At 45.1% G+C, this 26741-nt stretch overlaps 1 protein-coding gene across 1 annotated transcript in view; it reads right to left on the minus strand.

Annotated features, from left to right (window-relative positions):
* The window catches only part of LOC147684263 (putative cation-transporting ATPase 13A4), a 131459-nt gene that overhangs the window by 46505 nt on the left and 58213 nt on the right, over positions 1-26741 (minus strand). The window contains exons 12-17 of the mRNA XM_086944657.1: positions 22043-22231; positions 17830-17891; positions 7992-8142; positions 3774-3860; positions 3294-3450; positions 2095-2212 (exon numbers count right to left, since the gene is read on the minus strand). Of these exons, the coding sequence (XP_086800783.1) occupies positions 2095-2212; positions 3294-3450; positions 3774-3860; positions 7992-8142; positions 17830-17891; positions 22043-22231 (764 nt within the window). The remainder of the gene's footprint in view (positions 1-2094; positions 2213-3293; positions 3451-3773; positions 3861-7991; positions 8143-17829; positions 17892-22042; positions 22232-26741) is intronic.

Consider the following 26741-nt stretch of genomic DNA (forward strand, 5'->3'; position numbering starts at 1 on the left):
CATCCAGTCCTGGCAGCCCCCCATCACCCAGACCGAGGTACGAGCCTTCCTGGGCCTCACGGGCTATTACCGAAGGTTCGTGAAAGACTATGGTACTATAGTGGGGCCCCTCACAGAACTCACGTCAAAGAATCAGCCCAAGAAAGTCAACTGGACACCAGAGTGTCAAGCTGCATTTGAACAATTGAAAGCCGCCATGTGTTCCGCCCCTGTGCTCCAGGCCCCCGACTACAGCCGGGAATTCGTCGTCCAGACGGATGCCTCCGACCATGGCATTGGGGCGGTCCTGTCTCAAGTGAACACCGAAGGCCTTGATCAACCGGTGGCCTTCATCAGCCGGCGACTCCTACCACGGGAACAACGCTGGAGCACCATAGAGAGGGAGGCCTTCGCTGTAGTATGGGCCCTCAAGAAGCTCCGGCCCTACCTCTTTGGCACACACTTTCGGGTGCAGACCGACCACCGACCCCTGCAGTGGCTGATGCAGATGCGGGGGGAAAACCCAAAGTTACTACGCTGGTCCATCTCCCTACAAGGTATGGACTTCACCGTTGAACACCGGCCTGGGCCAGATCACGCCAACGCGGATGGCCTGTCCCGGTTCTTCCGCCTCGACGAGGAGAGTCCCCAAGAGGATGGGTAACTCTCTCCGCCTTCAGCTGGGGGGGACGCATGTTGGACAGGCCACATGAAGGGCCGCTCTCCCCCGGCCCAACCAGGCCCGAGCCCGGTCACGCAAGTACCACCCACCACCATTGCACGTCCTCCGTCCCCTCAGGGACCCCTGCCCTCGAACATGTCGACCTCGTGGGTCCGATCCATTGCCGGCCCACGCGCCCATCCTGGGGCGCCATCTTGGACACTCCACCACGAGGCCGCCTGGCCCCCGATCGACCTCAACCCTGGGCCTGGCCCGGCCTCAGACATCCCGGCACCACCATCCACCCAGGAGGTGAGCGGGCTACTTGGCAAGTCAATGGGAGAAAGAGGTGTCGATGGCTCTCCCCCGCCAAGTGCCGCTCGCCCATCGCCTCCCCGGGCGCTGGCTCCACCCCCCTGCTGGGTGTCTGGATTCCCTCATCCCGGACCTCCCGACCTCCAAGTGCGAGGGTCCGGACATCAAAGCACACCAGCCCTATAACTGGGGCAGCTCCAGAGCAGGAAGGCAGTTGTATCTTGGAGTCGAGAGACGCAGAGAAGAACTCATCCGTGACGGACTACTGGCGCTGCCATAGCTCTGTCTCGTGCACCATCGTCTTGCCTGTTGGCGCTGCCGCAACCTTCGCAACCTTCATATCCTTCATCGTCGTCGGGACCTGCTGGCGTGGCCGCGGACCGTTTGTAACCCTCATCTTCATCGGGACCTGCAGGCTCCGCCGCGGACCGTCGCTTCCTTCGTCCATCTCGGGACCTGCTGGCTCCGCCGCGGCCCGATCATCTAGAACGCCGAGCTCGAGGATTGAGAGCTATTTCCATCTTTTGGTAACAAGACTGTCCCGCTACCCTTTTCCCAAACCAGAGACCAGAATCGAGGGGACCCCTGAGTCCAGACCTCCTTGTACCATTCCATCGTAAACTTAAAGCATTGCCTATAAAGTCTCGTTGAACTTTAACCTTGTGTGGTGTCCGTCTGTGGGGGGGGAAGTTACTTGTCTGTACGATCGCTGGAGACGGCTCTCCCCGGAGACCTCTCCCCTTATCCTCGGCCGACCCTCCCGGTCCGTCTAACACCCACGATGATACGTTTGCAGTTATTATGTTTCATCACACTATTTTCTTTCCATATTTTAGTATTTAAATAATGTGGTACTAACACATGAGTAGTTAATACCCACAGACCTTTAACTGTTTGCTTGCCTGACACATCTGCCAAGACCCTTGATTCAGGCGGGAAACAGTCGTTTGTACATGCCCAATTGGCTTAATTTGAGCTTTCTCATGTCTAAAATGGCCTCCACTTCAATGCAAGTCGAAACGGTATATAAGTAGTCCTGGTTTATATCTGAAGAGCTCCCTCTTTTTGCTTTCCTATGTTGACCTGTGTGCGTGGCCTTCTCAAGGTAGCCCTGGCCACCATGGAACCTCTCTTCTTACCTTGGCATACTGTCAAAGTCATCGTGGGTGCTACCTCCGATCAACTTGTACCCCAGGCCGATTACTCTGAACCCCTGGAATGTGTACAGCTCCAGCTCTTTGGCGAATGAGGCCGGCACTGTGAGGAACAAATTCAGGAGTTAAATCAGGGATCAGAGGGACTGCAATGTAGGTTTCTAATTCCAACAAATTAAACACCCCAAAGATGTCCAGATCTGATCAATGGCTTATGCAGCATAAATCAACACCTCAAAGATGTCCAGAGCTGATTGATGCTTATGCAGTGTATATCAACACCCATAAGATGTCCAGCTCTGACCAATGGCTTATGCAGAATACATCAACACCTCAAGGATGTCTAGCTCTGACCAATGGCTTATGCAGCATACATCAACACCTCAAAGATGTCCAGGGCTGACCAATGCCTTATGCAGCATACATCAACACCTCAAAGATGTCCCGGGCTGACCAATGCCTTATGCAGCATACATCAACACCTCAAAGATGTCCAGCTCTGACCAATGCCTTATGCAGCATACATCAACACCTCAAAGATGTCCAGCTCTGACCAATGCCTTATGCAGCATACATCAACACCTCAAAGATGTCCAGAGCTGACTGATGCCTTATGCAGCATACATCAACACCTCAAAGATGTCCAGAGCTGACTGATGCCTTATACAGCATACATCAACACCTCAAAGATGTCCAGAGCTGACTGATGCCTTATGCAGCATACATCAACACCTCAAAGATGTCCAGAGCTGACTGATGCCTTATGCAGCATACATCAACACCTCAAAGATGTCCAGAGCTGACTGATGCCTTATGCAGCATACATCAACACCTCAAAGATGTCCAGAGCTGATTGATGCCTTATGCAGCATACATCAACACCTCAAAGATGTCCAGAGCTGACTGATGCCTTATGCAGCATACATCAACACCTCAAAGATGTCCAGAGCTGATTGATGCTTATGCAGTGTACATCAACACCCCTAAGATGTCCAGGGCTGACCAATGCCTTATGCAGCACACATCAACACCCCAACATCCTTGCTTTAGTGCAGGAGGGCAGACTGTTAGACACTGTACACAACCTGTCTGATGAGATTATGGCAGCCCCTCGACAGAGTGTATGCTGAGCCCTCGGTCCCCGATGAACAGATTCAACAGATCAGATGTCAATGCTTTCTCACCTGTTTCTGGTCTGCAGAAACTGGCCACCATCTCTGGAGCTCCCTTCATGTACACAGTGCACTCATCCTCGCCGATGACCTGTGCGACCACTGTCATCCTCTGGAGTGCGGAGGAGAACGGATACTGGAAGATGACTTCCATGCCTGGCAGGGAGTTCTATCGGAAGACACAAGTGCAAACTTAGAGATCACAAAATCTTCTGTTTCATGAGAAGGGCATTTTGCAGAACCATTCCAATTTATGTTATTTCAAATAAATAAAATAATAAACCGGTGTAAATGCTCTAAATTTGAAGAGGTAAGTCCTTAAGAAACATAAATAAAAATTGATAAGGTTGAGGCTCTGCAAGGAACAGACCATATTGCATGAACAGAAGAGTCTGTTACCTCATCTGCTTGAGTATACATTAAACAGTAGCTATGAGTTTGCTAAACCACAAACAGGTCAAGAAATAAACAGGATTAGTAAGTAAAACTTACAACTACGGCTGTTGGCCCAGGTTTTACAATCATGCATTTGGAAGAATCCCCACCGTCTTCCTCCTCAGCACCGCTTCCTTCAAGTTCCTTATTGAAGAGACAAATTAAAACCGACGCTTTTAGAGGAATGAGAGGTAAGCACATGAAACTCAATGAAAGATTTCCATGAATAGACAGTTTGTTGATTGATAAAGTGTATTCTCATTCCAACAAGCGTGTTCATGTACATCAAACAATTGCATGAGGGTAGATTTAGAGGCCTCCTCTAGGACAGCGTCCCCTGCTTCCCAGAGTCTGGAGGGGTAGTAGAGGCCTCCTCTAGGACAGCTTTAGCTGCTTTCCATTTCCCAATCTTTGACATGCACATGATCGACAGGAAGAGAGTCTGGAGGGGGAGAAGGCAGTGGAGGCCTCCTCTAGGACAGCTTTAGCTGCTTCCCATTTCCCAATCTTTGACATGCACATTATCAACAGGAAGCGAGTCTGGAGGGGGAGAAGGCAGTGGAGGCCTCCTCTAGGACAGCTTTAGCTGCTTCCCATTTCCCAATCTTTGACATGCACATTATCAACAGGAAGCAAGTCTGGAGGGGGAGAAGGCAGTGGAGGCCTCCTCTAGGACAGCTTTAGCTGCTTCCCATTTCCCAATCTGAAACATGGCAGACAGGAAGAGAGTGTGGAGGGGCTGCAGCCAGTAGAGACCTCCTCTAGGACAGCTTCATCTGCTTCCCATTCCCCAGTCTTTGACATGGCCGACAGGAAGAGAGGCTGGAGGGGTCAGCAGGCAGTGGATACCTCCTCTAGGACAGCTTTAGCTGCTTCCCATTTCCCAATCTTTGACATGCACATTATCAACAGGAAGCGAGTCTGGGGGGGGAGAAGGCAGTGGAGGCCTCCTCTAGGACAGCTTTAGCTGCTTCCCATTCCCCAGTCTTTGACATGACCGACAGGAAGAGAGGCTGGAGGGGTCAGCAGGCAGTGGATACCTCCTCTAGGACAGCTTTAGCTGCTTCCCATTTCCCAATCTGACCCATGAAAGACAAATTAAATAGCCGGACAAGGGACTGAAGGGGTTCCAAGGCTTTAGGTGCTTGGTGGGGGTTGCCTGCATTACATAACCCGGTGCTTGCTATTCTAGCCAAAGCTGTTCTCTTTTGCACTTAGAGGCTGCTAGCACATCAGGCTTGTGCTGTGCCTTAAAGCAGACAGAAATTCAGAAATGTAAGTGTTAGCGAAGGGCAGAGGTGTATCCAGGAAACCACTTGGAAAACAACTCACACAATCCTATTATATCCTCTTAACCCCATCCGCTGGTTATAGATGCATTTGTTGATCAAGCCTTCACTCCAAAGGCCGCACTTCTACAGTAGCAACACTCGTTGACCGTAGCTTTGACCATTCTCCTCAGTGCACTTTTTACACTATTAAGACTTTCCGAGAAGAAGTCCCCGCACGTACTCACAGTTTGGTTGAGCATCACAAATAATGACCATATCATCTTCCATACCACTCTCATATTATTATTATTATTATTATTATTGGGACATTTGTTAAGCGCTGCGATTACGCACACCGGCGTGTCCACGCGCTGAAAGTGGAAGTAGGCAGAGACAGTGAGCACCAGAGCTACATGGGACCTTATTTACTATAAAGATAAGTTTTTAGTTTCGCCCGGAATCTCGCCTCATCTGGTTCGAGGCGCAGGTTCGTGGGCAATTTGTTCCAGTTGGTTGCTGCCAGGTGTCTAAACGACCTGCCTCCCATCCGGGCTTTCTTAATTCTGGGAGTCCTCAGCAGGCCACCCCCTGCAGATCTGAGCGCGCGAGCTGGTGTATACGCTGTGATCAGATTCGTCAGAGGGGCCGGTGCTCTGCCATTCAAAATACGATGACAGGTGCAAAGGGCTTTGTACTCTACCCTTCTCCTCACCGGGAGCCAGTGAAGCTGCTGGAGGGCCGCCCTAGAAGGCGCCCTTTTTGGCAGTCTGAGAATCAGACGCGCTGCCGCATTCTGCAACACTTGCAGCCGGGCCATACTTTTTTCTGGAGCCCCCAGGTACAGCAGGTTCCCATAGTCCGCCCTCGCCGTGACCAGGGCATGAACCAGGGTTTGGCGTGCTTCAAGCGGGAGTAGGTCCAGGACCTTTCTCAGCCTCTTCAGAATGCCGAAGCAGACTCCCACCACCCGATTGATCTGGGGGCCGAAAGTAAGCCCAGCGTCAAACCACACCCCCAAGTTGCGCGCCTCAAGGCACGGAGTGGGGGAGGGTCCAAGGCAAGAGGGCCACCATGCCGACGACCAGGCAGACTGGGCTCTCCCTACCACCAACACCTCTGTCTTGCTACCGTTCAGCTTCAAACAGTTGTTGGCCATCCATTCGGCAAGATCTTTCATGCACGAACGGAAGCCCTCGGCAGCAAGACAGGGCGCCTGCGACAGGGAGATCACCAGCTGCGTGTCGTCGGCGTAGGACACCAGTTGGAGGCCATGGCTCTCTACGATCGATGCAACAGGCGCGACATACAAATTGAAGAGGGTTGGGCTCAAAGACGAGCCCTGCGGCACGCCTTGGCCCAAAGGCACCCCCCTTGAATAGCAGTCTCCCTGCCTGACTTGAAAACTTCTCTCATACTGGCAGGGAAGCCTTAGATCACTACTGCCCCCTGGAGTGTGTCCATAATTGTGCTGAGAAACTTTGCTTTCCACATTCTGATCTCCATTTGTCTACTAATAATTCATTGTTTTTTTCAGGGAACCATTGGCAAATATTGGGCAACATGTTTTTATAATATTCCTGCTAAAGTAATGCATGTTGTTTTTATGGAAAGAAACTTAAACAGCTGTTCTCTTCTAAGTGCAACTAACAGTCGACATTGATTGGAATTGAGATATTTAAGTTTTGTTTAACTTTAATAAATTAATTGTTGATAAAACAATAGAAAATGGTGACAACATAATTAGCAAAGGTTTTACCTTTCACCCCAAAAAGTATATCTAGCTCAAATGGATGAAAAGAATCCTGTCTGAGAATGTTACGAATAATGAAAACAAATTCTGCATAATTTAGATAACTGGTGCATCATTTTTACCTGTTTGCCACATAACCCCAGTAGCCTTGAGATGGTAGAGCTTTGCAGAGCGGCTTGGTGGTTGTCATTATGATAATAATATGAATATGAAATCCATAGTTCACATGGAACTGTGAAATATTTTCCATATTTCAAAATATAATATAATAAACTAGCAAGTGTCATATGCAATCTAGGAGGCAGTAAAAGGTGTCTCTCGTGTCAATTTGGCTGAACTGCAATGTTAAAGTCAGATTTTTAGTGAGGAGGGAGAAGGAGAGGGAGGGAAGGAAGGAAAGAAGGAAGGGAGTGAGGGCAGTAAAAAAGAGGGAGGAAAGGCACACATTGGAGAGGGTTACTGCGAGAAGAAAGAGTGATATAAGGCAATGCAACAGATTAAATGAGTGAGGGACGAGCAAGGTGTAGATAGAAGATTGTAGTCATACAATGGATTAAATGAGTGAGGGATAAGCAAGGTGTAGATAGAAGATTGTAATCATGCAACGGATTAAAAGAGTGAGGGGCGAGTAAGGCGTAGATGTAAGATTGTAATCATGCAATGGATTAAATGAGTGAGGGGAAAGTAAGGCGTAGATGAAAATTTGTAATCATATAATGGATTAAATGAGTGAGGGACGAGCAAGGTGTAGATAGAAGATTGTAATCATGCAATGGATTAAATGAGTGAGGGAAGAGTAAGGCGTAGATGTAAGATTGTAATCATACAATGGATTAAATGAGTGAGGGACGAGCAAGGTGTAGATAGAAGATTGTAATCATAAAATGGATTAAATGAGTGAGGGACGAGCAAGGCGTAGATGGAAGATTGTAATCATACAATGGATTAAATGAGTGAGGGACGAGCAAGGTGTAGATAGAAGATTGTAATCATAAAATGGATTAAATGAGTGAGGGGCGAGTAAGGTGTAGATGGAATATTGTAATCATAAAATGGATTAAATTACAGAGGGATGAGTAAGGTGTAGATGTAAGATTGTAATCATGCAATGGATGAAATGAGTGAGGGACGAGCAAGGTGTATATGGAAGATTGTAATCATGTTCACTGATATCCACATTACAACATTTAGGTTCGTGCGGAGAGCCCGATGGGCAATCCAACCATATTTACCTAATTTACTAATTAAACTCACCCAGCCGGTGGCTTCAAACATCTTCAGATCCAGAGGGTCCCCCTGCAGTCGGCCTTCGAGGAAGATCAGGGAGTGACAGCTCGCCATGGACCCGAAGAGAGGCCCCCAAGGCAAGGAGTTCTCAGCAGTGAATTTGAACATTTTCTGAAAACTGAAATATTGACAAAAATAAGTAGTGCACCCACCTGAGAATTAAAATACATGATGCTGCTCAAACTGTGATTATTTTCACTTGTTATGTTATGTGCATTTGTAAGGCACACTATCACTTGCAAGGGTATCCTGCCGCTGAGCAATTCAATTTTATTTATTATGATTTTGGCTCTCAAAGAGGGCCACATAAAATATACAAGATATAACACACAACAGTTTCAGCGCGACCATTACATTGCTCAAAGAAGAGTACAAAAAATATCCACAGATAAATACGGAACTGACATATGAATCAAAAAACTACACAAATCGGACAGTCAAGGTACATCTCCATAGACATATTAATAAATAGCTAAAAACCCTTTAAAGAAGTTAAAAATATAAGAACAGAACATTTCATTCGGGGGGGAATAAAGTGCAAGCAGGAAATCGTTCAGAGTGACAATGCCAAGATTCAAACAGATTACTTTTATCCATCTACATCGTAATTTACGAAGCGCCGGGCAGACCAGCAACACATGCATACAGTCCTGGATATTTACTTTACAAAAATTACACAGAGGAGAGGAGCCATTCCATTTAGATAACAGTCGGTTTAACGGTAATAAATCATAGCGTAAAAGAAACCAAAATCTACGGATACCATGTGGTAGGTTCCATCTTACATAGGGCTGAGGGAGTTTCCACAGATAGGAATCAAGGAGATGCTCTACCTTTCTTTTTCCACAAATTACTTTTTTATCCGTCTGGAAACACAAGTCCCATGAAGCTGCTTTTAAGACTAATTTTAACTGTAAAGAAGAATACAAAAACAAAGCAGATTCATCTAATTTGAGGAGGATTACAGCTTTTCGAAAATTACGCACAAGTTGAGAAAACTCATTGAAATTACCCAGTAGTTCACTTTTGAGGATAGCTCTCATTGTCCCTACCTTAGCTCTTGCAAGGCAGGCCACCCATCTAACAAGGGCAGATAGTCCCTGTACCCAGGTACTCCTGAGTCCAAAATCCAGCCTGCAGGCCGCTAAGGGACACGCGTTGTTTAGGGAGGAGAGAGATCTTAGAAGTTTACCCTCTATCTTATGGCAAAAGTCCCACTTTTTCATATCGATAAGTTCAATACCATACAGTATTGTAGCGGGGATTTTTGATCTGTACACTTCCAATAAAATCGGAAAGTGCCGTTTCCCCGTTGCATGGTAAAGAGAGCTTAGACCTTTGCCATGGGCAATAGCTTTGCGTGTGCAATGTTCTATGTGGAGTTTCTCACTCAAGTTAGCCATGATAATTTTCCCCAAAAAAGTATAGGACTTTACCACCTCAAGTTTTTGGCCTCCTAAAAACCAACCAAAATCAACGGAGCGGCACCTCTTCTTACCAGCTATACACATAACTTTACTTTTAGTGATGTTGATCTTCATCTGATGCGCCACCGCAAACATATGGAGCGCATTTAGCCGATCTGCCAGTCCTTTGGGGGATAAATCTAAAATGAGGACATCGTCGGCGTACATCAGGCAAAATATAGGGGACCCCCCGAGCACCGGGGCAATGCCTATACTAGAGGAAAGGGCTGCAGGAAGGTCTACCGTATACAGAGAAAACAAAAGGGGGGCCAACAAACAACCTTGCTTAAGGCCATTCAGTGATGGAATTATATCTGAAAGACCCCTTTCGCCTCCCATCAACACCCTGCACCAGGTCTCTGTATGTAGAGCCTGCACCAGCTCCAATAGGTGGGATGGCAGACCAAGCGCTGACAATTTTCTCCACAGCGTTCCACGATCCACTTTATCGAACGCTGTGGAGAAATCGATAAAGGCAGCATACACCACCCCACCTCTCACCTGAACATACTTATCCGTGACCACATGCAGGGCAGTAAGGTTGTCTAACGTACCGTGGTCCCTACGGAATCCAGTCTGTTCTAGCGGCAGAATATTATTCTCCTCGACCCAATCGGAGAGGGCTTTTAGTAAACATTTAGCGAACACTTTTCCGATGGAGTCGAGGAGAGCAATAAGCCGATAATTACTGGGGCTATCCCTAACTCCCTTCTTAAAAATAGGGACCAAGATACTACCCCTCCATGAATCAGGGACTGTTTTTGTCATAAAGCATGCTTTAAACAGGGGAAACAGGATTTTACTCCACCTTACAGGATCAGAATTCAGAACCGTCATGGGGAGTTCATCGGGCCCCATTGCCCCAGAGGCCCGCATGTTTCTTATCGCCATCTCGATTTCCTTCTCATCGGGGTAGTTAATGAGCCCCAAGGGAGTAGCACTATTGTCATTATCTTTGCCTAAACGGCCACTGGTGTTAATATTATTACTTGAAAACCCATTCCCAGCATAGAGTTCCTGAATATAAGATATCCAGTCCTCTTCCGCTATAGGGATAGGCGAGGGGCCAAGTCTAGACCCACACCCTTTACCAATTATTGTCCAAAAATCTCTAATCCTGCCATGGACCACCGATTCCCTCAAATCAATCCATGCATTATCCTCCCTTTCTTTTTTTAATTTTAATTGGACTCTGCTTCTCTTTCTTTTTAACCTTGATATTTCTTTACCCCGATCCATAACCCTATCAAGATATTGTTTGCGAACCAGTTTGTTTATTTCCTTATTCAGGCAATGCAGTATACTCGGGACCGCTGCCCTATTTCTTGGTCGGAAATTTTTTTTGGCATAAGAAGTGATATTACCAACAAATTCTTCAAAGTATGCTATTTCATTCCCATGCCACGTATTTAAAACTAATAGGGTCTCGTCTAAAAAATCCTGTACCCCATTAATGGCCTTGGGATTCCAATAGCACCTCCCCGAGGTGGCCTGAAAAGCGACGTCACTACCCTTAAAAGACCAAGGTGCCATTGTCAAAGGCTGTAAGGAGAGAGTAACAAGCAATATACTATGGTCGCTCAACGGAGTAGATATTATCTTAATATCCTGAACAAGGGGAAACAAACCGTAGTCTGAGATAACATAGTCCAATATAGAGGTCCCAAACGGAGACTTGTGAGTGAATTTTGCAGGCACATCAGATGGAAATCTCCCATTTAATATCAGTCCATCGACGGCCTCTAATTCATTTAGTAGGATCTTCCCTCTTTTATTTGTCACTAGTTTATCAGGGAAGAGTGCCTGTGGAACAAAATACGCCTCTTCTTTAGGTTTATTCCTAAATAAATTCAGGCTAAAATTAGATATTTTACAATTCAGGTCTCCTACCAACAGAATGAACGGGGGGGATGGGACATTTTTAATTAGGTCAATATAACGAAATACCTGCTTTAAAAGCGCATTAAAACACTCTTCCGGAGGAATATAGACATTCAAAATTACCACAGGGGATTTTATCCCATTATAAAACAAATTGTCAATGGTTATAGCATGGAACAATTTGCTAGGATCCATGTAATGACTAAATTTCCACTGTATTTTATTAGATAATAGGCAAGCAATCCCGCCCCTGGCATGGCCTTTCTTAGAGGGAACGGCGGGAACTTCCAGAACATAGTAATCCTTGGAAACCTTCAGCATATCAATACACCACGTCTCCTGCAGGCAAATCACATTTGCTCCTAGAGAGAAAAGCAACTCAAACTTCTCAGGGCTACTGTGAATCCCTGCGGTATTCCAGGAGATAATATTTAGTGGGGTGTTAAAGGTGCTGAAACAATCTTGGATCATCTTTAAATTTAGTAGATAAGGCACTTTGGAGCCAGTTCCACTGGTTATTATCATCTTCCAGTGAGGGGTTCAGAGTCAGCGGAAGAGGCTTCACTTGTGATACCAATCGTTTTCCCTTTGCTACCCAAATCTTTAGGTCCCTAAGAGGGGAGGCTACCACATTGTGTCCCTCCCTTCTGGGTACCTCCCCAAACTCCAAGATTTTATTTCCAGGGTTAAAGATCGGGAGGATATCAATGCCTATACGTTGGAAGTTTTCAGCTTGCTGAAGTATCAAATTTACAATAATAGGAGAATAAAATTTCACCCTTATACTTCTTACATTGGCTTCACCAAACAGGGAGACTAATTCAATATCCCTAGTTTGGATATGATGTAAACTATTAATTTCACTAAAGCGCTTAAGAAGCCAAGCTCTGTTTAAAGGCAGGTCAACGTCGAATAAGGGTAGAAAGTCTAACACAAGAGTTTCAAGTGGGATGTTTAGAGTTGTTAAAGAGCGATCCGGGAAATGGCAATCTCCCTCCCCCGAAACTACACAGAACGGAGAGGCCAAAGGGTTAAGGGCCCCAGGTGGCTTTTGTATAGCTCCTTCACTCATTGGTGGTTGAGACTGACTGGTAAGGAGGCCCCCCCTTTGAGAGGTCGTTTCCAGGGGCATTGGGGGACACACATCACTTTCTACCTTGAAAAAGGTACTAATGGGTATATTTTGTTCAGTATCAATCTCTGCCTTTCCAGAAGTAGAAGATAGCTCCAAATCAATCACTTCATTCTCCAGTGCAGAGACCGGGTTTTGAAAAATTATCCGGCGCTGCCTTTTCTTCCTATATTTACGAGTTGGTTTCCTTTTATTCCCCTTGTTGCTTCTGGATTTCACATTTTTTGCCTTAGCCTCGTTTTTAACCTCGGGAGAGTTTATTTTATTTTCCGACATGAAGATGGGAAAAAGGTCTTGAGCCACTTTAGGTTCAGAAATGGATTTGTTTTCCTCCGTTATTACTAAAATTGAGTCATTTATACAGTTAGGCACTGCCGTTAAGGATGAAGCCGCCGTATGTGGCATCAAAACCGATGTCCCAGCTTTCGTGTCAAGCTCTACTAAAGCCACGTTTCCTTCCCCCCCAGTCCGACCCTGTTCGGTCATGGGGGGCACATTCCCAGAAACCGATGACTTTTGTAGCAGAGTCTTCAATATTTGGGTAACGGATTCCAAAATACAATCCGAGTTGCCAACAAATTTCCCCAAAAGAGTTAGAATAGAGGCTAGTAATTGTTCCAACGCAACCATGGACTCAGAGATGGGTTTTTCACAAGCTTCCAATGGACGGCAGATGCCAGAAAGATTAAGGCCAGGGGTCCCGGAAGTGACTAACAGGTCCGACATATCCTGAGCATTCAGTGAGGGGGTACTACTATACAGCATTAGACCAGATGGGGTAGCCCCCCCAGAGGATTTATTAGGGACCAGGGACCCCCTATTCTCTATATCTACATACCGGCCACAAAGTTCATGATCAATAAGTAATACTGATAGCTCACCATCCAGCTTATCCTTCGACGTGGTTTGAGACATAGGAGGAAGATTCATAGATTCCCTCTCATGTACTGATAAATTGACGTTACTTTCCCCATTCCCTTCAAGGAGAACAGGGGAAGAAGGCACCACGGGCACAGGAATTTGTAGTGCGAGCTGCGACGAAGAGGTCTCCAGGCATGCACTAGGTTGCATCGGAACCTCCTGAGATGGGGCGCCGGAATCATTTTTAGGAGGTAAATTAGCGTTCTTAGGGGAGGGCAGAGCCCAAAGTTCATACAGATGGCATTGACCCTTAAGGGGGGGATTATTTACTGATTTATTTCTTGTGCGACTAGTTTCCTTATTCGCACTAGGCATACCACCCACTGCCCTACCAGAACGAAGTATCTTAGACATATTAACAACAGTGTGGCCAGGAGATTTCAGTAGCAACAATAAATTACCTCCGGATGAATGAATAAAATGTAACAATGTACCACAATAATAATAAATGTCCTGGAGATGCAGCAAAGGCCGCCCGAAGATAAAGTCAATGGAGGAAGACTTGCAATGACGTCTTCCGCATATGGTCCGGCGTATTTCTGGTGGAAAAAGTATCAATCACATTTAGGGCGTGAAGTAAACGGTGAAAATAACCGGGCCCAGCCCAGCCTACCTCAGCCACTGAGGGCCACAGAGGGCCCGCCCTTGTCCCGGGCTTCTCCCGGGCGCTACCCGCGCGCTCCCGCGCAGCGGGAATCAAAGATTCTATTTATAGACTGACCATAGGAGGGGGCGTGGCCTTGAGGGAGAGCGTCACCAGGTGTGTTCGGTGAGGCAGCTGCTGGGACTCTTGGGAGTTGGAGTCCAGCAGTCTGCGCGCTCGCAGCCCTGAGTGCCTCAAGCCCTTACTTCAGATGGCGATTCCAGCAAAGAGCTGCTCCAGATGAAGCGGGACCCGCGGAGCGGGTCCGGCGAAAAGTAGCGCTTTCTGATGCGCTTTAGCAGGAACTCAGAGCGCTATCACAGCCGCTGAGCAGTTTTGTGTGCCTAGCGCTGCCTAAGGTAGGTTGGTTAATTGAAAAGCCAGGTCTTCCAATTTTTGTAGAATTCAAGAAGAGAGGAGGAGGCTCTGATGTGGCGTGGGAGGATGTTCCACACTTTTGGAGTGATGTAAGAAAACACATCGCACATCCTTCTGATCTGGTGCTGTACATGCATGAGATATGTGCGGATAAGAGTCCTGCAAAGCGGAGGTGTCTATGTAGGTGGTGGAAGGAATATTTGACTGTTCAAGTTGTGTAGGGCCTTAAAATGGTATGTGTGAAGTTTTAAATGAGCACACTTGTGTACTGAGAGCCAGTGGAGGTCTCTGAGGAGTGGTGTGATGGGAATTCCGTATGGAAGGTTGAGAATGAGTCTAGCTGTCAAGTTCTGTATAGTTTGAAGTTTTCTAGTGTGTTGCTAGGTAATGGTGTGGGTGTAGGTCTGAGTTTGGCCTGCCAGCAGTTTAAGTCCAGTGGTGAGATGTTCTTGCCAAAGATCACTACTTCTGTATTGTCGGGCTTGAAACAGTTGTCTTTCATCCAGTTAGCAACTTCGGTCGTGCAGATGGTGAACTTGTTTCCTGTGTTAGGTGTCTTATCTGAGAGGGAAAGTATGAGTTGCGTCTAAGAGAGAGGAATTGATGTTGTGTGCATGGAAGCCATTGGTCAGAGGGGTCATTTATGTGTTGAACAAGGTGGAGCTGAGGTACTCCACAGATGAGTTTGCAGGCTTCCGAGTAGTAAGGTTCCAAGTTGACCACTTGTGTTCTATCAGTTAACAAGGAGCAGATCCAGCTGAGAGTGTCTCCTTGGAGGCCAGTCTTGTGCAGGAGCCTGATGAGGTTGTGATATGAGACATTCTCAAATGTTACGGAGAGATTCACGAGAATGAGGGCTGCTGTGTCTCCTCTGTCAAGGATCATGCATATGTTGTCTCTGGTGGCAATCAGTGCTGTTTCCGTGCTGTGGTTGGGCCTGAATCTGCACTGTGTGGCATCAAGGAGCTGGTGGTTGCTGAAGTGGTTGGTGAGATATCTGTTGATTAGATTCTATAAGACATTTGCTGAGCGTGGTAGCAGGGGAATGGGTCTGTAATTGGAAAGCATGGCTGGGTCAGTGCATGGTTTCTTGAGCAGGAGTATGGTGGTGCCATCTCTCCAGGTGTCCACTAATGCGGCTGAGTTGATGAAGGCGTTGCGGCTGGGTGTTCGTGCTTTGCTGATCAGTAGGAGTCCTTTGGTGAAGGTGTGGTGGGGAAAAGTTCGGATGAGACCCCTTGTGGACTGTTTTCATGTTAGCAGCGATTTCAGTGGTGTTGATGGAAGGCCACAAGTTCAAGGTTCATTCATCAGACATGATAAGAAGGCAAGTTGCGATGGTGACAGGCTTCAGTTGAGGATCGATGATGCTGTATATGGAGGTGATTTTGTTACAGAAGAATTCTGAGGTGGGTGTTGCTGCTGGAGGCAGCAGGAGGCATATTGAAATATTTGATGATGGCTTAGATTTCACTGTTGCTGTTGATACCTGCGTTGATGTGGTCTGCAAGAGCTGTGCACTTGGTGTTGCGTATTTGCTGGTGGTAGCGTCTTTGGTCACATTTGAAGACGTTTTTAGCTGTGGTGTCATGACTTGGTCTCCCATCACACTCCAGTTGCTTGCGGTGGTGTTTAAAGAAGGGTTCCACCCAGAGAGAACTTGGCTGTGATGCGTATCTCGAACGGAAAGGGTTCCATGTAGCTGCTTGGGGTGTCCTTGGAGATGGTGCAGCTGATGGTATCTCTGAATAAAATGGCGACTCCGCTTCCGAGCTTGTGCTGATGGTCTTACCTGGTAATCTTCTAGAAGCGGAAATATCTCCCTATCTCCATGGCGTTTCTGGTGAGTGAACGGTTGATCTTTTAGAGGTGGGGCGATCTCTCTATCTCCATGGTGTGCTTGGTGAGTGAGTGGTTTATCTTCTAGGAGCTGAGATATCTTCCTATCTCCATGGCGTGTTTAGTGAGTGAGCCGTTGATCTTCTAGCAGTAACGATATCTCCCTGTCTCCATGGCGTGTTTGGTGAGTGAGCCGTTGATCTTCTAGCAGTAACGATATCTCCCTATCTCCATGGCCTGTTTGATGAGTGAGCGGTTGATCTTCTAGCGGTGGGGATATCTCCCTATCCCCAAGGCATGTTTGGTGAGTGAGCGGTTGATCTTCTAGCGGTAGGGGATATCTCCCTATCCCCAAGGCATGTTTGGTGAGTGAGCGCTTGATCTTCTAGCGGCGGGGGATATCTCCCTATCCCCAAGGGGTTTTCTGTGAGTGAGCGCTTGATTTTCTAGCGGTGGGGGATATCTTCCTATCCCCATGGCGTGTTTAGTGAGTGAGCGCTTGATCTTCTAGCATCGGCGATATTTCCCTATCCCCATGGCGTGTTTGATGAGTGAGCGCTTGATCTTCTAGCGGCGGAGATATCTCCCTATCCCCATGGTGTAATTAGTGAGTGAGCAGTTGATCTTCTAGCAGTGGCGATATATCCCTATCACAAAGGCCTCTTTGGTGAGAGGGGATATCTCATTATGTCCATGACCTGTTTGGTGCGCGATCAGTTGTTGAGGAGCATACACAAGAGCGTGGCGTGTTGTGTTTGCTAAGTGTGAGCAGGTGGCTGTTAACTGTCAGCACTAGGGGTGCTAGATTTCTGTTAGTGCAGGAGTGGTGGGTCCGAGGTGTAGAAAAGTACATGAGAACTTGCAGGAGGGGCATACGAAGCTCATTTGATTGTTTATACAGGAGTGTAAAATGTAGATATGTTTGATCTACAAACATTATGAGGATGCCCTTTTGATCTGCTGATGCCATTTACAATTTATTAGTCAGAGTGGGTACTGAGTGAATAATGAAATAATCTAAAAGCTGAATCACAGCAAGAGAATCAATCTAAGCCCTTCTCACCAATGATTCAGGAGCCAGGTTTCCCTCTTTAGGTTATCTATCTATCTATCTATCTATCTATCTATCTATCTATCTATCTATCTATCTATCTATCTATCTATCTATCTATCTATCTATCTATCTATCTATCTATCTATCTATCTATCTATCTATCTATCTATCTATCTATCTATCTATCTATCTATCTATCTATCTATCAATTATAAAAACACACAGACATTCAGGAGGAAATGCTTTACAACTTTGCCCACTGCTATGTGATGAATAGTTGCATCCGCTGGTGAAGTTATAAAATAGGTGCCACCTCTGCCCTGAATCCTACCACATAAGCCATGGGAAGATGTCTCCATTGCGCCCTTGCAGACCTCTGTGTCCATCTCTTTTGAAGCCTCCAGAGTGTATTGATTTATGCAAATAGACAATAATTCATCTTAAAGTCTTCAAGCTGGCATAAAGAGAACCATTACAACAAAGAAACCCACCTGCTTCCCCCCGATGGGATGATGCCCAGAAGGTCCAAGCCATCTTCGGTTAAAGTGCCAGTCTAAATGGAAGAAAATCTCCATTACTTTTGCAGCCTTTTCATGAATGACTATTCTTAAAGATTGTTCCTACCAGCTGAGCCTTCTGGACACATTTTGAAAGGACCATCAACACAGAAAATATTGTAGAGTAAAATGTTGCTACAGGAAATAAGTCAGTATAGGGGCAGGGGTGGCTCATAGAGATGGGTGTGCGAAATTCACACCATTTGCCTTTGTGCAAATATGCAACACGTTAGGAGAATTACACGAAATGCAAGGCTGTCCTTTAGCACTCTATGTTAGTGTGAAATGTGACCATGCATCAATTTTTTATGCCAGCATGCATTTCGGACTAAAAAATATATTGAAAACATGATTGCTGTGAACAACAGCCGCTCGTGGCCTAGCCTCAGTTTTCTAAGATGTTCTGCTAGTGAGGTGGATGCTTTCAATGCGGGGTAACTGGCGTTTTTTATAAGCCGCATTAATTAGAGTTTAGTGGGTGAGATAGCCGACAAAGTGCCGTAGAGATCCTGTTCACTGCATTACAAGAGTCGTGGACTATAATGCACTTGTAATACGGCAAACGGGGCATCAGCCACATTTGTGACATGGTATATGGTCTGCCAAACTCTAAATATGGCCCTAAGCTTTGACGTCTCTTTCCCAAACGTGTGTCCTTTCTGCAAAACGTTCTCAAGTTAACTTGATCTTTGGAGAACCATGACACGTGAGGCCAGAGCACCTAGACACTAAGGGCCAGATGTAGGTAAAAAACATTTACCGATTTTAAAATACCGAATTGTACCGATTCGGTATTTCAAAATCGGTAAATGGTATGTAGGTGCCAACATCTGGATTCGTTACCGAATCCTTAACACTTCTTTAATTACCGATTCGGTAAATACCGAATCGGTAATGCCCATTCATTCCTATGGGCTTTGAAGCCCATAGGAATGATTAGGCATTACCGATTCGGTATATACCGAATCGGTAATTAAAGAATTCACAAGGGTGCAGGGGGTGTCACTTTGACACCCTCTGGTACCCCCAAAACAGGCACAGGTTCCATGTGGCAGGCATACCTGCCCTAAGGGCAGGTCTGCCTGTCACATGACATAGGTGTGCATGCACACATGTGCATGCACACCGGAATCGGTATTTTACCATCAAATTGGTTTTGATGGTAAAATACCGATTCGTTAAGGCTCCTGGGACTCTGAAGAGTCCCACCTACATATGGGTGGCTTCAAATCGGTAAATTTACAGATTTTTTATTTTACCGAATTGGTAAAATTACCGAATCGGTAATTTTACCAATTCGTTAAAATATTGCCCCCTACATGCCAAATTTTGCAAACCGGTCGGTAACGGCCGAAAATACCGATTTTCGGCCGTTACCGACCACCCTACATCTGGCCCCCAGTGCTTAAGAGGAGTCTCTTGGCAAAAGGCAAAAAAAATTCATTGTATTACTATTAAAAAACCTTTAGAACATGTGGATATGTAAAGGTTCAATTTTACACCAACCTCACATCAGCAAATCCTAAAATAAAGTGGATTGACAATACAAAAACAAGTTACAATAACGTCTAAGGCCCATGCGGGGAAGAGAGAAGATGTTAGTGAACATCAGGATCCAACTCATCACCTCGAAGAAAATCTACCTGGAATCAACTGAACCTTCAGGAGCCTAAGTCACAGTAGATGGCGACATCCTTTTGAGAATGCGCAACGACCGCAAGTGGCTTCTAATGCAACCAGAGGCAACAAGTGTTAATTGGAAGAGAACAATCATGCAACCAAAAGATGACATGAAGTTTTGTGGGTGACCTCTCTCAGATGTAGTGTTCAACATATACATGTTTCAGCTCATTCAAGGAAGAGAGCTTCATCAGGTTAACTCTGCGGAATGCTGTAGTCAATTATTTAAATATTCCACTGTCGTTAATATGAACAATTGCACCTCTAATTCAAACCATGATCTGATGAGGGCCCAGGGAATGGAATGGTTGTACTATTGTTGATTAGACTACACAGGGTTACAAAAAAAGCTCACAGATAGAATGCAAAATCATGTGGTCTAACCCTACCTGAAGCTAATGGCTTAGTATCATGACAATCTGGCACTGAAGGTGCTCAACTGGTTCCAAGTGCAGTCCACTTTCATATACAAAACCCTCTGTGTGACCCACAGATAATACAGGAACAAAAGCGCTGATTGCCTCCAGAGCCAGCCCTACCAGTACCTCGCAGCCAGGACCCCACAATCAGACAATCGACATCTAATTCACCTACACAACCTCAGCTGACTGAAACATGGAAACAGATCTCCTGAAATCCAGGGCCAGAACTTGCTAAAATGACGGTGTTTCACCTTTCTACTCCACACCTAAGAAACTGACTCACTGACTAGTGGCCAATGCAGTCCAAAGTATATTCCAACCTTTACAGACTACCCCTGGATTCCCTTCTACAGAAACCAGGCTTTGTTTTTACTTCTCTTCTGACTATATACAAACCTCCCCAATCTTAAAAGAAACACTTACCTGGAACTAGTTGAGGAGGCCCTGTCGCAATGCCTCATCTTGAATGCTGGTGGATGTCTTCGAAGTTCCTGAAACTAAACCCTTCCAAGAGCAAGACGCTACTCACACTCAATGCACCGACCTCTTGGCTAAATCCATGCCACCCCCTACATGTCCACCCAGATCGTGTGCGGGTTGGGCATTCACTTGGACACCAAAATCCAGGTTACCAATGTATCTAGTGTATAATTCCTCCACCACCGATCTTATAAGCGTGTCAGGAGACAGAACAGAATTATGCCCACTGTAAGATCCCTCTATTGGCTGCCAATTAAACCCAGAGTGGGTCTGAAGCTCTCACGATTGTACATAAGACCTTATTTCAACAACACCCTTCCTTTCTAACCATTAAGTCTGCAGTTCCTGTAACCAGTAAAGCCCTTCGCTCCATCATCCAGTTCCGTCTTACGGCTTTACATGCTACAGCGATAAATTATGGAGATGGATCCTTTTCTGTTGCAACCCCCAAATTGTGGAACAAATTCACCCCCTCCGACATTCGCTTGGAATCCACCTAAATGAAATGTAGGAACGCCATTTTAAAATGCTGCTTTCTAACCAATATATTCTCTTCCATTTAGAACTGTTATTTTACCTTCGTCTCCACCAAGAACCTAGCTTGAGTGAGCTCTATAAATAAAAACAACACACCATGATATATAAAACATAACCTCACCAAGACAGCACAACCTAACCATCTCAGGTTCAGAAAATCTCAGAAAATAGAATTACTTCAACAGTTTCACTAGTGTAATCTGTAATGTTTTGTAGATGCCACAAGATTGTGGCGTGGCGCTTTATGAAAATCCCGACTAAATTAAAAAATTATAGCTTTGGAGAATACTCTGTGGAGAATTTCTATATAGGTAAAAAAGTGAAAAATGCCTCATGTACAACTAAAATAATTTTACAATTATATTCGTAAAAGGTATATGGATTACTAGGACTAGATAAGGATTAGAACAAGCGTCAGCGGGGCCTTTGAGCTGGAGGTACTATGGAGGGTGAGAAATGAAGTTGTACCAGGGTAAAATGAGTGTCTATCTTCAATGGGATTGGGAGAAAAGATTAATATTTCTTTGTTGCTCATATGCTATCTGGTATTAAACGCTATCAATTGCCTTTCCACTTATTACATGCTGTTGCATTGCTCACAGGCTCATGTTTCCACACCAGGCTGTTAATGCCCTGAGCAGAGGTTGATCTTTCTTAATTCAAGGTAGTTTATAGGCGGGCGGCAGGATTCCAGAACTGAGCCATTGAATCATTGCCTGCAGCATGAAGCCCCCCAACCATACCCCCTTAGAAGACCCTGGCTGGTAACGCCTTGAGCACAGAGAAGGCAGGGCGTGTGGCAGGAGGAGTCTAGAACTGGGCCAGTGAATGACCGTCTGCAGCATGAACCCTCCCTTAGAAGACCCTGGTCATACCTTATCGAAACCCAGGCTGGTAACGCCCTGAGCAAAGGTAGATCATTCTTGACTAGAAGCCTGTTGAATGGGGGAGGGGCGGCAGAGTCTATAACTGGGCCAGTGAATGGATGTCTGCAGCATGAACCCCCCCTTAGAAGACCCTGATCGTACCTTATCGAAGCAGATGAGGTTCAGCTGCCCGCACATGTTGATCCGATGGGGGCTGATACTGAAGATGTGTTTTTGCTTTAGTCGTCTCTGGGCATAGAGGATCCCCACAGTCAAGGCTGCGGGGATGATTGGACAGATCGCTGACGTCAGAAGGACCAGAGACTCTACAATGATCCTCCATGCGGAAACCTAAAAAAGAGTCAACCGTTTAGCTTATGCAAACCATAGTACACCATCAATAGAACCATAATAAACAATCAATAGAACCATATTACACCATAATTAGAACCAAAATACACCATCATTAGAACCATAATACACCATCATTAGAACCATAACACACCATCATTAGAACCACGACACACCATCATCAGAACCATGAAACACCATCATCAGAACCATGACACACCATCATCAGAACCATGACACACCATCATCAGAACCATAATACACCGAACCATAATACACCATCATTAGAACCATGACACATCATCATCAGAACCATGACACGCCATCATCAGAACCATGACACACCATCAATAGAACCATAATACACCATCATTAGAACCATAACAACCATCATTAGAACCATAACACACCATCATTAGAACCATGACACACCATCATCAGAACCATGACACACCATCATCAGAACCATGACACACCATCATCAGAACCATAATACACCATCATCAGAACCATAATACACCATCATCAGAACCATGACACACCATCATCAGAACCATGACACACCATCATCAGAACCATGACACACCATCATCAGAACCATAATACACCATCATTAGAACCATAATACACCATCATTAGAACCATGACACACCATCATCAGAACCATAATACACAATCAATAGAACCATATTACACCATCATTAGAACCAAAATACACCATCATTAGAACCATAATACACCATCATTAGAACCATGACACACCATCATCAGAACCATAATACTGTTGCGTGTTTATCTAGGTTCCTGATCGATACTGTGACCTTATGCCCCTATTCGGCTATAAATCCATTTATTCCCTATATTGGCATAACCGTTCAAGTGCGATTTTCTGAAAAGCCATCTCTGGCCTCACATGAACAGAGCCACATTCCAGCATAGTTCTCTCTGCCACTTCCTTTGCGACCAATTAGTGCAATGACAGAGCAGTAGTCACTATCTGATATTCCTAGATAACACTCCGAGTTCTTCAACAAGATAAAAACTCAGCAAACCTGGAAATCCCCGCTTGCTATGTTTTGATTAGTAATGGAACTCTAATGAGCAACTGATAACTATCACTTCCTAGTGACATCTTTAATTGACGTCTTATGTCCAGCAAACTTGCGTCAAACCCGGCACCTGTCAGGTATAAATATTACCAACGTTGCCTTAAGCAATGCGAGCTACTGTTGCTGATGCCAGCTGCCTGCAAGACCCCGTGTTGGTAAATCTAGCACTCTGTCGCTGCAGCCTGCTGTCCCTGTGGTGGTGAAGCTGCTGATACCATTATCGCTGCCAAAGTGCGAACTATGGTGCAGTACGCTTAAGGAGCTGAACAGCCGTCCCTCTGCGAAGACATCCAGCAGATTCCAGCTGCCCGCGGACGCTGTCCCCCCTCCTTCCTCGACGCGCTGAAGAAAAGCCGCTGCCTTTCTCCTGCAGAGAAATCCAGCTCCGGCGTTTCCGGTCTACCTTCGCGGGTGACTGGGATATCGAGAGAGACCCCTGAAGGAGATACCAATCCTCCATCATTCTATTCAGAGGTATGGTGTTGACTAAACCCTTAGACGAGAATTCTTGAAACAAACCTTGGCAAAACCAACTTAACTTAAAGCTACTTACTTACTCCCCTTTCCACGTGTTAGGCTTAGGTCAGGCACACTGGGGTAGGCTTAGTTAGAAGCACCAGTTGAGTATGTTAGCCTAATGTATATATGACTGTATATATGTTTTTTTACTTTTAAACCATTGTATGGCTAAGAAACCATATCAATGCTTTTACAGTTCTATTTCGCAATACTTATCTTACTGTACGTACTTTTTATAATAACAATTATTGCAATTGTGGCAATACATTTCTCTTGTACGAGAAGAAAGACTGTTCAATAAATGTTAACCCTTTATTGACAAACGCCCGTCTCTCTATTCTCTACATCTCGTGAAAGTAAACTGCACTAGACTGACTGAGTGAAATACATGTCTATTGTTTCACACGACCCTAGAGATTGACTCTTGATCTGAGGAGCAAAGTTGTCATGTTGCACGGTTGTTGGAAAACTGAATCCCTTCTTGTCTGTGCCAAGGAAGCTGATCACTTCCTATGCAGAGAAGAAAGTTTCCAGTGACCTCTGAGCTAGTTGGTAACACAACCCAATTAAGTTTAGCATAGTCAGTGGAGGCCTGGAATATCCGCAGTTCCACGTCGATACTACTGTTTATGTTATTCCAATGCGCAGGGCCTAGTGGGAAACTAGGAACTACACTACAACTACACTACACTACATAATACACCATCATCAGAACCATGACACACCATCATCAGAACCATGACACACCATCATCAGAACCATGACACACCATCATCAGAACCATGACACACCATCATCAGAACCATAATACACCATCAATAGAACCATAATACACCATCATTAGAACCATAATACACCATCATTAGAACCATGACACACCATCATCAGAACCATAATACACAATCAATAGAACCATATTACACCATCATTAGAACCAAAATACACCATCATTAGAACCATAATACACCATCATTAGAACCATGACACACCATCATCAGAACCATAATACACCATCAATAGAACCATAACACACCATCAGTAGAACCATGACACACCATTATCAGAACCATGACACACCATCATCAGAACCACGACACACCATCATCAGAACCATGACACACCATCAATAGTACCATAATACACCATCATTAGAACCATAACACACCATCATTAGAACCATAACACACCATCATTAGAACCATGACACACCATCATCAGAACCATGACACACCATCATCAGAACCATAATACACCATCATCAGAACCATAATACACCATCAATAGAACCATAATACACCATCATTAGAACCATAGTACACCATCATTAGAACCATAATAAACAATCAATAGAACCATATTACACCATCATTAGAACCAAAATACACCATCATTAGAACCATAATACACCATCATTAGAACCATAACACACCATCATTAGAACCATGACACACCATCATCAGAACCATGAAGCACCATCATCAGAACCATGACACACCATCATCAGAACCATAATACACCATCAATAGAACCATAACACACCATAATTAGAACCATGACACACCATCATCAGAACCATGACACACCATCAATAGAACCATAATACACCATCATTAGAACCATAATACACCATCATTAGAACCATGACACACCATCATCAGAACCATAATAAACAATCAATAGAACCATATTACACCATCATTAGAACCAAAATACACCATCATTAGAACCATAATGCACCATCATTAGAACCATGACACACCATCATCAGAACCATAATACACCATCAATAGAACCATAACACACCATCATTAGAACCATGACACACCATCATCAGAACCATGACACACCATCATCAGAACCATGACACACCATCAATAGTACCATAATACACCATCATTAGAACCATAACACACCATCATTAGAACCATAACACACCATCATTAGAACCATGACACACCATCATCAGAACCATGACACACCATCATCAGAACCATAATACACCATCATCAGAACCAGAATACACTATCAATAGAACCATAATACACCATAATTAGAACCATAGTACACCAACATTAGAACCATAACACACCATCAACAGAACCATGACACACCATCATCAGAACCATGACACACCATCATCAGAACCATAATATACCATCATTAGAACCATAACACACCATCATCAGAACCATGACACACCATCATCAGAACCATGACACACCATCATCAGAACCATGACACACCATCATTAGAACCATAATACACCATCATTAGAACCATAACACACCATCATCAGAACCATAATACACCATCATTAGAACCATAACACACCATCATCAGAACCATGACACACCATCATCAGAACCATAACACACCATCATCAGAACCATGACACACCATCATTAGAACCATGACACACATCATCAGAACCATAATACACCATCATCAGAACCATAATACACCATCAACAGAACCATAATACACCATCATTAGAACCATAATACACCATCATTACAACCATAACACACCATCATCATCAGAACCATAATGCATCATCAATAGAACATCCCTTTGATCTTACATCCTGCATCACTTATTGTCATCACCAAGCGTCCTTCAGAGTTGACTTTATTCATTTTTGTTTCCATTTTTTGGCTCTTGTTGTGAGCTTACTCCATCATGACGTCCTTGTGAGAGCGGGTGCAGTGATCTGCATGAAAGTTTCCACAAAGGCCGCGCGGTTCATTCAACATGGTGCCGCGCCCAGACATGCCCTCAGCTACCATTGTTTATACAGCTAATATGATTTATGTTATGGAAGAGTGAGTCCAATTAGTCTGCATTAAAGGAATATTTAACAATAATGAGGTTTCCTGAGAGAG

This window comes from Lissotriton vulgaris, chromosome 11, assembly GCF_964263255.1.
Source record: "Lissotriton vulgaris chromosome 11, aLisVul1.2, whole genome shotgun sequence".
In the NCBI taxonomy this organism is placed as follows: domain Eukaryota; kingdom Metazoa; phylum Chordata; class Amphibia; order Caudata; family Salamandridae; genus Lissotriton; species Lissotriton vulgaris.